Source organism: Geotrypetes seraphini, chromosome 2 (genome assembly GCF_902459505.1).
Source record: "Geotrypetes seraphini chromosome 2, aGeoSer1.1, whole genome shotgun sequence".
Taxonomy (NCBI): domain Eukaryota; kingdom Metazoa; phylum Chordata; class Amphibia; order Gymnophiona; family Dermophiidae; genus Geotrypetes; species Geotrypetes seraphini.
In genome coordinates, this window is record NC_047085.1 from 496,694,056 (window position 1) to 496,708,223 (window position 14,168).

The following is a 14,168-nucleotide window of genomic DNA, read 5'->3' on the forward strand; positions in this document are numbered from 1 at the left end:
AGAAGGGGTGGGTGTGGAGAGGGATGGTTAAGGTTCAAACTCATATAGATAAGTGGGGGTTTATTGATATTGGAATTTGTCTTTTATTGTGTTTATTAATAATTGATGCATATTGATGTCTTTTGATGCCGTATTATTGTATTTGATGATATTTGCATCAATAAAACTGTTTGAATCTAAAGTATGGGGGAAAACCAAGGGCGCACTAATTTTCTGCTGAAAAACGCTAGCGCAGCTTAGTAAAAAGAGCCCCAAGATTTTTCTGTGACTTTGGGGGTTTGTAGTGTTTTGAATTTTTTTTTTTTTTTTTTTTTAACGTTTTGTGTGTGTTCAGGTTTTCTTGTGTGGGTTGGGGTGGGTGTGAAGGGTTTAGCAATTTTTTTTTTTTAATGCTTCTGTTAGGGTCATTTCTTAATTTCACATCACAGCACAGAAAATTGGACTGAAAATACACCAAGCGCTCTCTGTATCATCTGACTTCATAGTATGGCAAAAGATCATTGGAGCCCAATGAACCATGCCCTGGCAAATACAAAGTTCTGGAGGAAGGGTGTAGGACCATGATTGCTCTTGTGCATTATTTCAGATCCTAAGGCTACTGAAGGCTGTTTGTTCACATTCACAGAGGTTTTGATGTGGAAAGGTAAACGGCCACTTCCTCACAAAGATATGGTTAATTGTGGAAGTTATACCTGGTTCCACACACTAGGAGGCCCATTTACCAGGATGAACCTGCCTTTTTGTTTTTTTCCACTAATTTCTGTGGTGCTTTTTTGTACCTGTAATACAGTCCTGGTTATACTGTTTCTTGTTCCAGATGTTGGTGACGTTTGAGGATGTCGCAGTCTATTTCTCGGAGGAGGAGTGGAAGGTGTTAGAAGACGGGCAAAAGGAGCTGTACAAAGATGTGATGAAGGAGAATTTTGAGTCTCTGATGATATTGGGTAAAGATGAACATACTCTTTAAGAAAAATGGAACTTGTTTCAAGTGTCTCCGCACTATCTTCCCCCTCCTCCCTCACACCTGCTCTGCTCCTTCACTGCATTGGGTTCTCTGTGTGCTTGACTGTACTGTTGTGTACTCTCTAGCACTAATCTTGCAAACTGGTTCCACGTTTTCAGAGTAGGCCAGACCTCACGATATGTGTGACTTCTGCAAGTTCATACAGGCGGGGGATAAAACCAGACTGGATCAGCCTTTTCTGAAAATCTGGAGCACAATGATAATCCTGGACTTAATGCAATAAATTTGAGTGGTGAGCTAAGCTTCATCATAGAAGTAATGGCGTCCTGGGGGGGGAGGGGGGTGCTCCAACTCTTCCAAGGGCCGATGTCAAGAACTTCTTCCTGGTAGCAGCGTTCACAATTCGCTGTTCTTTTTGGCTTCGGGCCTTCCTCTCTGCCGGGTCCCGCCTACTTCTTGTTTCCACGAAGGCAGGACCTGACGAGAGGAAGGCCCGACGCTGACAAGTGCAGTGAATTGTGAACGTTGCGCTGCAGGCTGACGAGGGGAGGGGGAGAGAAATGCTGCACCCATATAGGGAGGGAGAAGGAAGACTGAGGAGAGGAAAAAGGGTTCATAGTCTAAAGCATGCGAGGACAAAGGTGCGCTGACAACCCAGCACAGACAACTGAGCGCAGGGCTTGATTGTGCCGAAGAAAAACCTTATTTTAAAGGGCTCTGACAGGGGGTGTTGGTGGGGAACCCCCCCACTTTACTTAATAGAGATCGCGCTGGTGTTGTGGGGGGTTTGGGGGATTGTAACCCCCCTCATTATACTGGAAACTTAACTTTTTCCCTGTTTTTTAGGGAAAAAGTTAAGTTTTCAATATAATGTGGGGGGTTACACCCCCCCACCCCCCAACATGGCAGCGTGAGGCAGCGCGATCCCTATTAAGTAGAGTGGGGGGGGTCCCCCCCACACACCCCCGTCAGAGCCATTTAAAATACGTTTTTTCTTCGGCGCGATCAAGCCCTGCGCTCAGTTGTCACACTGCTTGGCACCAGCATTTAACAAGATGGCAGCGGTAAAAGAAGGATGCTCTTGGATTAATAATAATAATAACAACAGTTTGTATACCACAGGACCGTGAAGTTCTATGCGGTTTACAATGGTTAAAAGATGCTACAAATTGAGTGGAATTAACAAAGTTAAAGGCGGTGATTAACATTTCTAGGGATCAGTTATTGTGGAATAAGATTGTGCAGGTTATTTGCCTAAATATTTCAGGAACAGATATGTTTTTAGGCTTTTCCTAAATTCCCCATAAGTAGTAGGCGTAAGCAATTGTTCCAGATCTTTACCCCATAATGCTGCCTGATGTGAGAAAAGATGTTGATGATGTCTCTTAAATTTGCATCCTCTAACCGGAGAGGAAACAAAATTCAAGTGTGAGCTTCTTTTATGTCTGTTGGCTAAGAAAGAGAAAAGGTCAGATATATATTTAGGGGCTAGACCGAATAGTACCTTAAAGCAAAAACAACCAAACTTGACCTTCACACGCGCCTCCATCGACAGCCAGTGCAGAAGTTGGTATGAAGGTGTTACATGGTCGAACTAGATTAGATTATGACTATTATTATGATTAGAGAATGACACGGGGACAAATTTTTTCCCTGTCCGATCCCCGCGACTTCTTTTCCTGTCCCTGCCCCATTCCTGCAAGCTCCGTCCTCATCTGCACAAGCCTCAAACACTTTAAAATCATAAGTGTTCGAGGCTTGTGTGATTAAGGCAGAGCTTACAGGAATGGGACAGGGTCAGCGACAAAACTCACAGGGATGGGGGAAATCAAGTTCCTACGGGGGACAAATTTGGCCTCATGTCATTCTTTATTTTTGATGCTTCCATGGATCAGGTAATTTATTAGTATTCCAGCAGCATAGAAGCTGTCTGGTAAAGGGCCTCCCTGATCTGAGGTGCCCTGGACCAGAAAGCCCTGGGGTAAAGGGGGCTACCGGGCCCACTTGAGGTGCCTCTGCAGTTCCTGAACCAATCGGACTGAAACTTCCTGATTGATATATTTTCTTCCATCAAAATATTTTTCTTTGCATGGATAGGATACCCACTTGTCAAGCCAGACGTCCTAATTAAGCTGGAACGAGGAGAAGATCCTTGGGAGAAGAACTGGGGTCATCTTAGAAACACAGTTATTAGCAGAACACTCTGCACAGGTGAGTAAGAATTAAGGCCCTCTTTTACTAAGTCCTGGTTAAGGCTTCTACTGCGGCCCGGAGCACTAAATGCGTTGGAGCAGTTTGAGAGCATTTAGCACTAAGGGCTAAAAAGGGGGGGGGGGAGAATGTAGAATTACTCAAAAAAATTTAAGAACTATACTAAATAATTTTTCTCATTTGTATTTATCAGGCATCATTTTTGTGGAATGGACTCCCCCCAATATATTAGATCTGTTACATATTCATCATTTAGGGGAAAAAATGAACTGGACTGTTTCAGAACATATTTGATTTTAAAACTTGTTTTATCATCTTTGTTTTAAGTGTTGTCATATTTTTAGGGGAAGGGGTGATATTTTAATTTATGACTTACTGATTGCAGTTTTTGTCTAGTTTTCTATTCTGTGGTATGACTTTTTTTTTATTGTCAAGATGGAAGAAAAACAATGACAATAGACCACCAGTTTGGCAAAAAGTTCTTCCATCTTGATGACTGATTGGTTCTCTTTTGCCTTTCCTTTCAACTACGTATGATTATTTGTTGTCTTCCTTAGCACCAGCAGGAGATGAAACCAGAGACCAGTGGGATTTCTTTCAGGTGTTGGGCTCGATGGTAGCGCCCTTTGAGGTGGTCCCATGGGTTCCCTTTCATATGAGATCTCTGCAGCCCGACACCTGAATGTAATTCCACTAGTCTCTGGATTCATCTGCTACATCTAAAGGAAAGAAAATTATCAGGTGAGATATAAGTTTTTTCCTTATTGTATGATTTGCTTTTATGTATTTTAGTCTGTAAACTGCTATTCCTTTTGGGTTTTTTAAAAATGTATTTATTTATAATTTTTCACCATAATTTCCAAGCATAACACATTTGTACAGAAAGGTAGATTGAGCAAAAATATTCAAATTATACATCAAACTAAAAGGAAACTCAAACTATATGCTAAATCTTTCTCAAGTCCTCAACAAAAGATCCAAGATTATACATCGGAGTGATTTCAAGGAAAGCAAAAGCTTTCAGAAATTAACAATTCTCTAGATTAACAGCTTAACTGTTGAATGAGGGAAATTTTCTAAATATATCAGTTAGTATTAAACTTCTCTCTCAAGGCGTTTAAGGGATATGAAACTAGACAACTGTGAGGGTTCACGGAAAACATACTATAGGGAAGATATCTAATCATACACTTGCAGGGAAATCTCAAATAGAAAACACCTCCCAACTTGGTCACTGCTGGCTGGTCTCAAAATCAGGAACTGGTGTCTCCTTTTTTTGTGTGTCTCTTGAGACATCTGGAAAAATCAGGATTTTGTGTTCCAAAAATTCTTTAGATCTATTTTTGAAGAACATTCTTAAAATCCATTCTTTATCTGGTTGCAAAGCAACCGTGAGCAAGTGTTGCTGGAGAAGCCATAGATGCATCAGATGTCTCCAATAAATTAGAGACATCTAGTGGGATCTCTCGTAGATTTTCATTCCCAGATTTTTACTGTTGATCAATTCTCTGTGGTAAATAGTAAACTCTTACAAAGGGACCCTTTTGAAGGGTGGTCTATCAATTTATTAAACTAAAACAGTTTTGGAAGGGAAACTGAATAAAGCATGTTTGTAGTTGTACACTGAACTACTGTATGATACAAATTGAAGACTAAACCAGAGTTGCCAGGGGGCTCCTTCTTTTTCTTTCTTTTTAAACCAGTTGGGGATGTACGCTGTCTCCCTCATCCTTTCTATAGCTCCTCCAAAACAGTTTTTTCGGAGACTTGTTGAGAGGACTAGGGAAATATTATTGTGGCTTTTGTGTTTGTTTTTAGTTTCTTGGGTGAGAGTTGAGATTAGCTAAGTTTCTTTCTTTACCAATACCAAGCGAGTTTAGCAAGTTTGTTTATTTGTTTTGTGTTTGTATTTTTATGCTCTTATTAATATGCTTCTTATTTGTCCTTGCTAGAGGTCTAGATAAATGGGTTATGTCCTCCCTACCAGCAGATGGCGACAGAGCTAAACTCTTCAGCTTCTGTATATAAGCTAGTACAGCCTAGAAGTCAATCCATATTCTCTATCTAGCAGATGTACTAGTGGGCCTAAGTCCACAGTGAAACCAAGGGCTAGGACCCAAGGGGTGAAAAGATGCAAAAGTCAGGTATTGTTGATCTCCTCCCCCATAGAACCAGACTGTATTCTGTAAAACAGAGTTCTCTTGGCCCTTAAGATGGCAAAGTGTTCAGGAGCTCTGGCTGCAGTTCTTACTAGCAACAGGCAAAGAGGTGAAAATGCAACAAGAGGATGTCAGAAGCAGCAGATCCCTGTGCCCGGCAGAAGGTACAGTGAATGATGTTTACTGAGGTAGCTGTAGCCATTTCTTGGGATATGAGCGGCTCCCTTGAGTTAATTCTTACATGGCAGCAGCTAGAACCTCCCTCTGCCCTTTTAAGCAGGATCATTTCTGTTCAAAGAAGGTCCTTGGATTTTTCCTGGCCTTAAATACAACTGGGGATAGAAAGTAAGAGAACACAGGCTCCGTGCCCAACAGGGTCATTCTGTTCTCCACGTTCTGTGCACAAGATCCTAAGTACCCCCAAAATATTGAAATATACAGAAATAATTCCCATTGTTCTGGGTGCCCCAGGCTTGATTTGAAAGCAGTTTCAAAGCACATCTTGATAAGTGACCTATTATACATGTTAACATCCTTGTGAATTCCAGAGAGAAGCTCTCTATGGCATGATTCAGTTATGCAAGGCGAGTATTAGGAGTTAATTTAAGAGATACACATCATACCCAGCATGTCCTGGTTTAGGTGTGAGGTTCATTACTGTCATGGTATGCACAAAACGTAACATATTTGCAGACATTCCACCAATGAATGTATCGTGCTGTCAGTTCTTGCCCATCCTGGCTCCTTTATAAGTGACATCAAGGGTTCAAGTGCTGGCTACCATTGGCTTTATAAGCAGAAATGCACCTTTGAATCCTTCCGAGCAGTGTACAGTTCAGGCAGACTAACTGCAAAGTGCTTTGAGCACCTGAGAATCGCAGGGACATTCTTCTTTGCCCCCATCTCCAGCAGAGTGTTGGAGCACCTATGAAATGTTCCAGAATCAAAATGCCCATTGTATTTTGCCTTTATATTTATTTAATTGCGTCCGATATGGAGATGGAGCACATTGTGATGTCATCATACATGGCAAAAGCTGCCTTGTTATTGGTTGATAACCCAAGAGGAGACACTGAAGGCAGTTGTGCTGAAGCCGTGATCCAGTTTCATACACCAGTGCTTCCTTTTGTTCTCGTTTTGTGAAGGTTTCTATCTCTCCCTTAGTACGGGTAACGTCCCGTTGGACTGGAAGACGGCTAACGTCATTCCACTCCACAAGAAAGGCTCCAAGATGGAGACAGCAAACTACAGACCGGTGAGTCTCGCATCAATAGTGTGCAAACTAATGGAAACTCTAATCAAACGCCAATTGGATACGATCCTGAACGAGGAGAATCTACGGGATCCCCGTCAACATGGATTTACTAAGGGGAGATCCTGCCAATCCAACCTGATCAGCTTCTTTGACTGGGTGACGAGGAAGCTGGATGTTGGGGAGTCCCTGGACATCGTATACCTGGACTTCAGTAAAGCATTCGATAGCGTACCACACCGTAGGTTGCTGAGCAAGATGAGTTCTATAGGATTGGGCGACACATTGACGAAATGGGTTGGGAACTGGCTTGGAGGTAGGCTTCAGAGGTTAGTGGTGAACGGCACCCCCTCCGAAATGACGGAGGTAATCAGTGGAGTGCCGCAGGGCTCAGTCCTGGGCCCGATCCTATTCAACATCTTTATAAGAGACTTGGCAGAAGGGCTGTGAGATAAAATAACATTAGTCACCGATGACGCCAAACTAAGCAATGTAGTGGGCAAAAGCACAACAGACATAAATTTAATGTCCGACAACATGATGCACGACCTACTCCTACTGGAGCGCTGGTCTAGGTCCTGGCAACTCAGCTTCAATGCCAAAAAATGCAAAGTCATGCACCTGGGCAGCCATAATCCATGCAAGACTTACACCCTTAATGGCGAGATCCTAACAAGAACTGAAGCAGAACGAGACATAGGGGTGATCGTCAGTGAGAACATGAAGACTGCCAATCAAGTGGAGCAAGCTTCATCCAAGGCAAGGCAAATCATAGGTTGCATACGCAGGAGTTTCGTCAGCCGTAAGCCTGAAGTCATTATGCCATTGCCATGGTGAGGCACCTGGAATACTGTGTGCAATTCTGGAGGCCGCATTACCGTAAGGATGTGCTGAGACTGGAGTCGGTCCAGAGAATGGCCACCCGGATGGTCTCGGGACTCAAGGATCTCCCGTACGAGGAACGGCTGGATAAATTACAGCTATACTCGCTCGAGGAACGCAGAGAGAGGGGTGACATGATCGAGACATTCAAGTATCTCACAGGCCGCATCGAGGTGGAAGAAGATATTTTCTTTTTCAAGGGTCCCGCGGCAACAAGGGGGCATCCATGGAAAATCAGGGGCGGGAAACTGCATGGGGACACCAGGAAATTCTTTTTCACTGAAATCGCTGGAATAGTCTTCCACTTCAGGTTATTGAGGCCAGCAGCGTGCCTGATTTTAAGGCCAAATGGGATAGACACGTGGGATCTATTCACAGAGAAAGGTAGGGGAGGGTCATTGGGGTGGGCAGACTAGATGGGCCGTGGCCCTTATCTGCCGTCTATTTCTATGTTTCTATGATCTTGTAACACCTGTTTAACACGGGGGAAGTGGAGGTTGCTGAGGCTGTAGCTTCAACCTCTGCGCCACACTCTCCACAATGAATATGCATGAGATAGATTTACATCTCAAGGAGGCAGTGCATGCAAATCCATCTCATACATATTCATTGTGGATATCCTGAAAAACCTGACCTGCCTGAGGCTCTCGGGGACCGGAATTGCCTACCCCTGCCCTATACTATACTATTCATATGCTCTGGTGTTCTACCTTAGTACAGAGTCTGGTATCATCTGCAGAGACAAACCTTACCAGATCGCCTCCCTCATTTTCACTCACAAAGCCAGCCCAAGGACAGATCCCTGCAGCACCCCCATCGATGACATCCTTTTTCTCAGAGTGAACTCAGTTTACCACTACCTTTCTGTTTCCTTTAACTTAAACCAGTTTTTTAACCCAGTCGGTCACTTTAGGGTCCATACCAAGGGCACTCAGTTTATTTATCGGGCACCTGTGCAGAACTGTGCCAAAGGCTTAGCTAAAATCTAAGCATATTGCACCTCGCGCCCCTCCAATATCCAACTGTTTGGTCACCCAGTCAAAGAAACCAATTAGATTTAATATATACATTCAAATTAGTAGATGTCTGGTGGGAATTTCACCCCCATGAGAGACTATACTTCTGTATCGGATTGTGCCCTAGTGTGGTATGAGTTAAAAAATGGTTTCGCATCTTCCAGGTTACCAGGATTTTCTTACTTTTTTTTGGAAGTGTCATAAAACAGCCACAACAGAGCAGATGTTTATTCAAATACCAAGAGTTTCAAGATCTTTCTCCAACTGTGAAATAAATTGTTTTATTTATACAGGGCCAGATGGAGACACCGAGCAGCAGCCTACAGCCAGCCTCTTGGAGTCTTCCTTGCCACTGATGCATAGGGTAGCATCTCCTATTGGTATGCGTTCATCAGATATTCAGTGTTAAAAGAACGGGCTTAGTGAAATGTACCTGCATGAGTACTGAGAAGGGAGAGAAGGGGCTGCCAGGAAGGAATGGTGAGGACAGACTTGGGGTCCATTGGTTCTGTGTGTTCTCCTGTAAAATTCAGTGCTGGAAACACTAGGCCACACTACTGCCTCTCCTACCCATAAATCAGCATCAGCTGCGCAGTAACAGACAACAATATTGTATTTGCTTGATTTTAGGGCTGTATAGTTCCTTCTTTTAAGATACTCATTTTATAATTGAGTAAGTGCCTCCACAGTTATTTATTTTTTTTCCTTTCATGGAGTGAAAGCTAGGGTTCATAGACAAAATCGCGCGAGACAACAGCGCGCTGACAACTGAGCACAAGGTTGACGGCGCGCCGAAGAAAAGCAGTATTTTAAAGGGGTCTGACGGGGGGTGTTGGTGGGGAACCCCCCCCTATTTTACTTAACAGACATCACGCTGGCGTTGTGGGGGGTTTGGGGGGTTGTAACCCCTCTCATTATACTTGAAACCAAACTTTTGCCTGTTTTTTTAGGGAAAAAGTTCAGTTTTAAGTATAATGTGGGGGGTTACAACCCCCCAAACCCCCCACAACGCCAGCGCAATGTCTGTTAAGTAAAGTGGGGGAGTTCCCCCCCACACCCCCTGTCGGAGCCCTTTAAAATAGTGTTTTTCTTCGGCGCGCCGTCAACCTTCCGCTCAGTTGGCGGCGCGCCGTTGTCTCGCGCGATTTAGTCCCGTCACCAAAGCTAGAAGGATGCTAGGGTGCATAGGGAAAAGTATGGCCAATAGGAAAAAGAAGGCATTGATGCCCCTGTATAAGACTCTGGGATCCCTAATTTAGAATATTGTGTACAGTTCTGGAGGCCGCACCTTCAAAAAGATATAAACAGGATGGATTTGGTCCAGAGGAAGGCTACTGAAATGGTTGGTGGCCTTCATTATAAGGCGTATAGGGACAGACTTAAAAGATCTCAATATGTAGACTTTGGAGGAGAGGGGGAGATAGGATAGAGACATTTAAATTGCAATAATTTTCAAAAGTGTTACTCGCCAGCAGTGGGCTTTGCCTAAAAGATTCACGTGGAGAAAAAGCTCAAAATAAATTCTCTCACGCAGCGATCGGAACTGATTTCACGCTGGCGTTTCTGTTGTCATTGGCATAAAAAACTCACACCCACAAAAATGTAAAGCTCTGATTAGGAAAATATCCTACTGCTGTGCACCCATAAACTTAAGTTTAAGAGAAAATTAAACTTAGCTCTGGCGCCTGGAGGAAAACGCTGCAGCTATGTTCTAAATGCCGTCCTCATTCACTCTTCATCGGCATTAAGACACTCAAAAACACAGAAGCACTATATGTGGGAAGAAGTAGTAGTTTGAAAATCCCCGAGGGGAGTATTTTGGAGCGCTCTCATCAGCTTTACAAGCTTTGTGCTTCTATTCTTATATGAACAAGCCTCAAACACTTTAAAATCATAAGTGTTCGAGGCTTGTGCAGTTAAGGCAGAGCTTGCAGGAATGGGGATGGGACAGGGAAATTGAGTTCTAGTTCCTAACGCAAAACCCTCCCAGCCTGTTGACAACCTCTGGCACCAAAAATACATTCAGAGCTCATAAGTGCATTTTTCTACTTGGTTCCAATATTGAGTTAAGGAAGAATCATTTCAAAATTTTAGGAGACATCTTAAAGCACTTTTTTTTTTTTTTTTTTCAAATGGCTCTCCCGAATTGAATAATGGAATGAGGACCGCAATCTGCCTTAATTTGTACCGATTCGTGTTGATTTGGATTTATTTATGTCATATTACAGTATTAGTGGATATGTTTTAGAAATGTTAATTTATTTGATCCTCTCGAGCTCTGCCAGTGGCGGATCTGTGAAGTGTGCTGTGCCGGGAGTTGTATAAAGACCTGCACTAAAATATGACTGTTTGCTATCAGGCCACTTCAGAGACTTTTCCATCTCTTAAATTTGTTTTATTTTATTTTTATGTTCAAACAGTTTTATTTTCAAAAGCAAGAACAGCCAATACACATTCTGCAACAGAGAGCAAATCAAAATAATAGCTGACTACAAAAGAACAAAGAACACCCCCCTCCCCATTCAAATAGCTCAGTCTCGTATCCAAATGGACTACCATCCACCAGAGCTATCCCCCCCCCCAGGTTTTATTTTATTTTAATATTTTAACTTCTTTCATTATTTCTATTTTCTATTTCTTTGATTTTTGACCCTATCTGTCCCGAAGGCTCACAAAGCAATGTTACTTACCGTAACAGTTGTTATCCAGGGACAGCAGGCAGCTATTCTCACGTCCCACCCACCTCCCCTTGGTTGGCTTCTCTGCTAGCTATCTGAACTGAGGAGACACGCCCGGTGCATCGGGCGGGAAGGCACTCGCGCATGCGCGGTGCGGGCGACTCAAAACTTCTAAAGTTTCTACAAGCAAGTATGCTTGTGAGACGTCCGCATCGGGGCTCCGTCGGATGACGTCACCCACTAGTGAGAATAGCTGCCTGCTGTCCCTGGATAACAACTGTTACGGTAAGTAACATTGCTTTATGAGCCTTCGGGACAGATAGGATAGTTTTTCTCAAGTGCCTAATTTCATTTTAGTTTGCTATTTTGTAAACACTCAGGTCAGTAAAATGCAGGAGCGGTATATCAAATCTTAAATAAACATAAGCATAACCACATCTCACTGCTGGCCTCAACAGTATGCAGGAAGTTAACAATCTGTGAGTTAAATGTGTTTCTGGTGCCAGTGATCCATTTCAGAGCAGGAGGCAGTGATGAAACAACCCCCCCCCCCCTCCCTGCTGCATATCCTTTCCCACTGCTGCTGTGGGTTAGCTTTTTTGTGAAGGGTAAAGGGTGGAGGCACTATTCAGGTGCTTGGTAAGGGAGGGCATGGCTCACACCAATTATTCTGCTGCTGCTAACTTCCATATCAGTCTCACTTATACCAGGGCCAGAATAAGACGTGATGAGTGACTGACGCTTCTCAGACATTTGGGCTTAAGGCACATGTCTCGTTTACAAAGGCTTTGATTTAATCCTGCCCCACAAAATATTAATTCCAGATAAACGTAGAAGCCCAAAACAGCAGGAGGAGCTGCCAAGAGTAAAAAATTTTTTTACAGTGTTATGTTTTTGTATATCCACAGAGAGAGACGTGAAACTTCATGGGCCGCTGATGGTGGACCCTGTGAGGATTATCCACCCTCAGCTGGCAGACTGCTCTATCATTGTCAACGGCCTTTGCCACTCGCCACGTAACAAGATGTGGCTAAAGATTGGTGGCGTCCTAGAGAAGCTCCTCTCCTTGCCTCCACAGCCACTCTGGAACCGCCGGCTGCTGAAGGTAAATGTTTACTAGTTTCCAGCCTTCTGTTGGGGGGGGGGGTATGATCTGGTGACAACACTAATGGTGCAAATCTGATGCTGTCCCTGTCGTACTTTTGCATGCTTCTTGTGGAGATTCCTGCACGGCTGGCTTCAGTTACCACTTTCCTCTAGTGGCATTAGCAGGCAAAGAGGCCTTTTTCTGAAGCCTGGCAAATCAAGACCTCTTGTATAGTAGTGTCCAACCAGGTTGCTGAGCCAGTGTGATACTGTCTTCAGAAAAACAGAAAGTGACAGCAGATAAAGACCATATGGCCTATCCAGTCTACCCATCCTGATCAACTACTAAGCTTCTACAATCCTTTCCTCTCCTTCAAACTTATAAATCTAATAGATGCTGGCACTCGTTGTAGGGTCACTGGATCATTTGCTGTACTATTGTCCCTTGATAACTTAAATTCTGGAAATCTATTTGGGGTCAAATTATTACGATATTGGAAGTTCCATTATCGTTGTCATATGATATAATATTGTTTGGAACGATATTATTCCCCAAGAGACCAATCAATGCAAACCAGAATAAATTACTCTTTATCATGACAGGAGTAGCCATGCAGCTTATAATGAAAAATTGGAAAAGTTGGAATAACTTACATTATAGTTTTGGGTGGGAATCCTTATGCCAGATTTATAAGTTTGAAAATATTTATTCTTTACAGCTGGGACACAATAGTAAATTTAAGGAAATTTGGGGCCCGTTAACAAAATATTGTAAGATATGAATGTGAATTATTAACATTATTTCCCTTTGATTCATGAAAGATTGTTATACACATCCAGGAGGGGCGGGGGGGGGGGTAGGGCGGGGGGGGGGGTATATATCTGTATACAATTTGTTGGAATAGAGTGCAGTATGTTATATTACTTGATTGTTCATCTATTTGCACTATGTATTTGATTTCAAAAATGAATAAAGAATATTAAAAATAAAAAAGGGCTGATATCCTTGCTGGGGCTAGTCACCTCGGCTACCCTGAGAATCTGGATTTGGGTGCTGATCCTTCTATCTACATGCCTTTTAAGAAAGGTTCTGTGCTCCTTTTTTATTGCTGCTCTTCTGAAAGAGCTCACTTTGAGTTCACCTTTCACTTCTGAGGCTTTGGTCAGGGACTATTCTCGTGTGCCTTTTTCTACCCATCTCCAGCTCCTTGGTCTGGTTACAGATCAGTGTGATACCTCTGACAGCTCTTTCCGCCCTTCTAATGCTATGTCTAAGCTTTATCGCCTGGCTCCTGATTTTCAGCAGGTTTGACCAGCCTAAGGTAGATTCCGCTGTGGTGCAGGTTATCTGGTGCACGGTCCTCTTTATGATTTCATTCGAGTTCTTAGACTAGTTTCTGCTTATGCAGTGTCTTTGCGCCGGGCTCTTTGGGTTCTTCTTTGGACTATGGATGCTGCCTCTATGAGCAGACTTCCTTTCAAGGGTCGTCATCTTTTTGGTAAAGATCTAGATGTCCTCATCAGTATTGCTGAGTGTTGCCCTAAGTCTCTCCCTGTGAACCAGTTTCGCCGAACGTCGGGAGGATTTCGTAGTGCTTTCGTTCCGCAGGTGTCGTCAGGGATCCACAAGTTCTTCCTCAGAGATATTCCCAGGGCTACACCCCGTTACAACAGTTTCAATTCCAGGTGTCCTCAGGCCAGGAGTCCAGGGTCAGCAATACTGTGCAACGTCTCTTAGACATTGGAGCGATGGAACCTGTTATAGAACACAAAATTGGCATTGGGCCACAGAACAGCTCAGTGGAGACCCATCTGGATCTGCTGTTGGTCAATCGCTTCTTGTGGATTCCTCATTTCCGCAAGGTAACTGAGCACACATGTTAGCTGCGGTCTCTCCAGGAGAGTTTCTGGCATCCTTGG

At 43.4% G+C, this 14,168-nt stretch overlaps 1 protein-coding gene across 7 annotated transcripts in view; it reads left to right on the forward strand.

The window, feature by feature from the left end:
• Positions 1-14,168, forward strand: part of LOC117354438 (trichohyalin-like) — a 72,905-nt gene that overhangs the window by 14,664 nt on the left and 44,073 nt on the right. For all 7 annotated transcript variants that reach the window (XM_033931976.1, XM_033931981.1, XM_033931978.1 and 4 more), the window contains exons 2-5: positions 818-944; positions 3,062-3,175; positions 8,778-8,864; positions 12,071-12,267. In XM_033931976.1, coding sequence (XP_033787867.1) covers positions 818-944; positions 3,062-3,175; positions 8,778-8,864; positions 12,071-12,267 — 525 coding nt within the window. The remainder of the gene's footprint in view (positions 1-817; positions 945-3,061; positions 3,176-8,777; positions 8,865-12,070; positions 12,268-14,168) is intronic.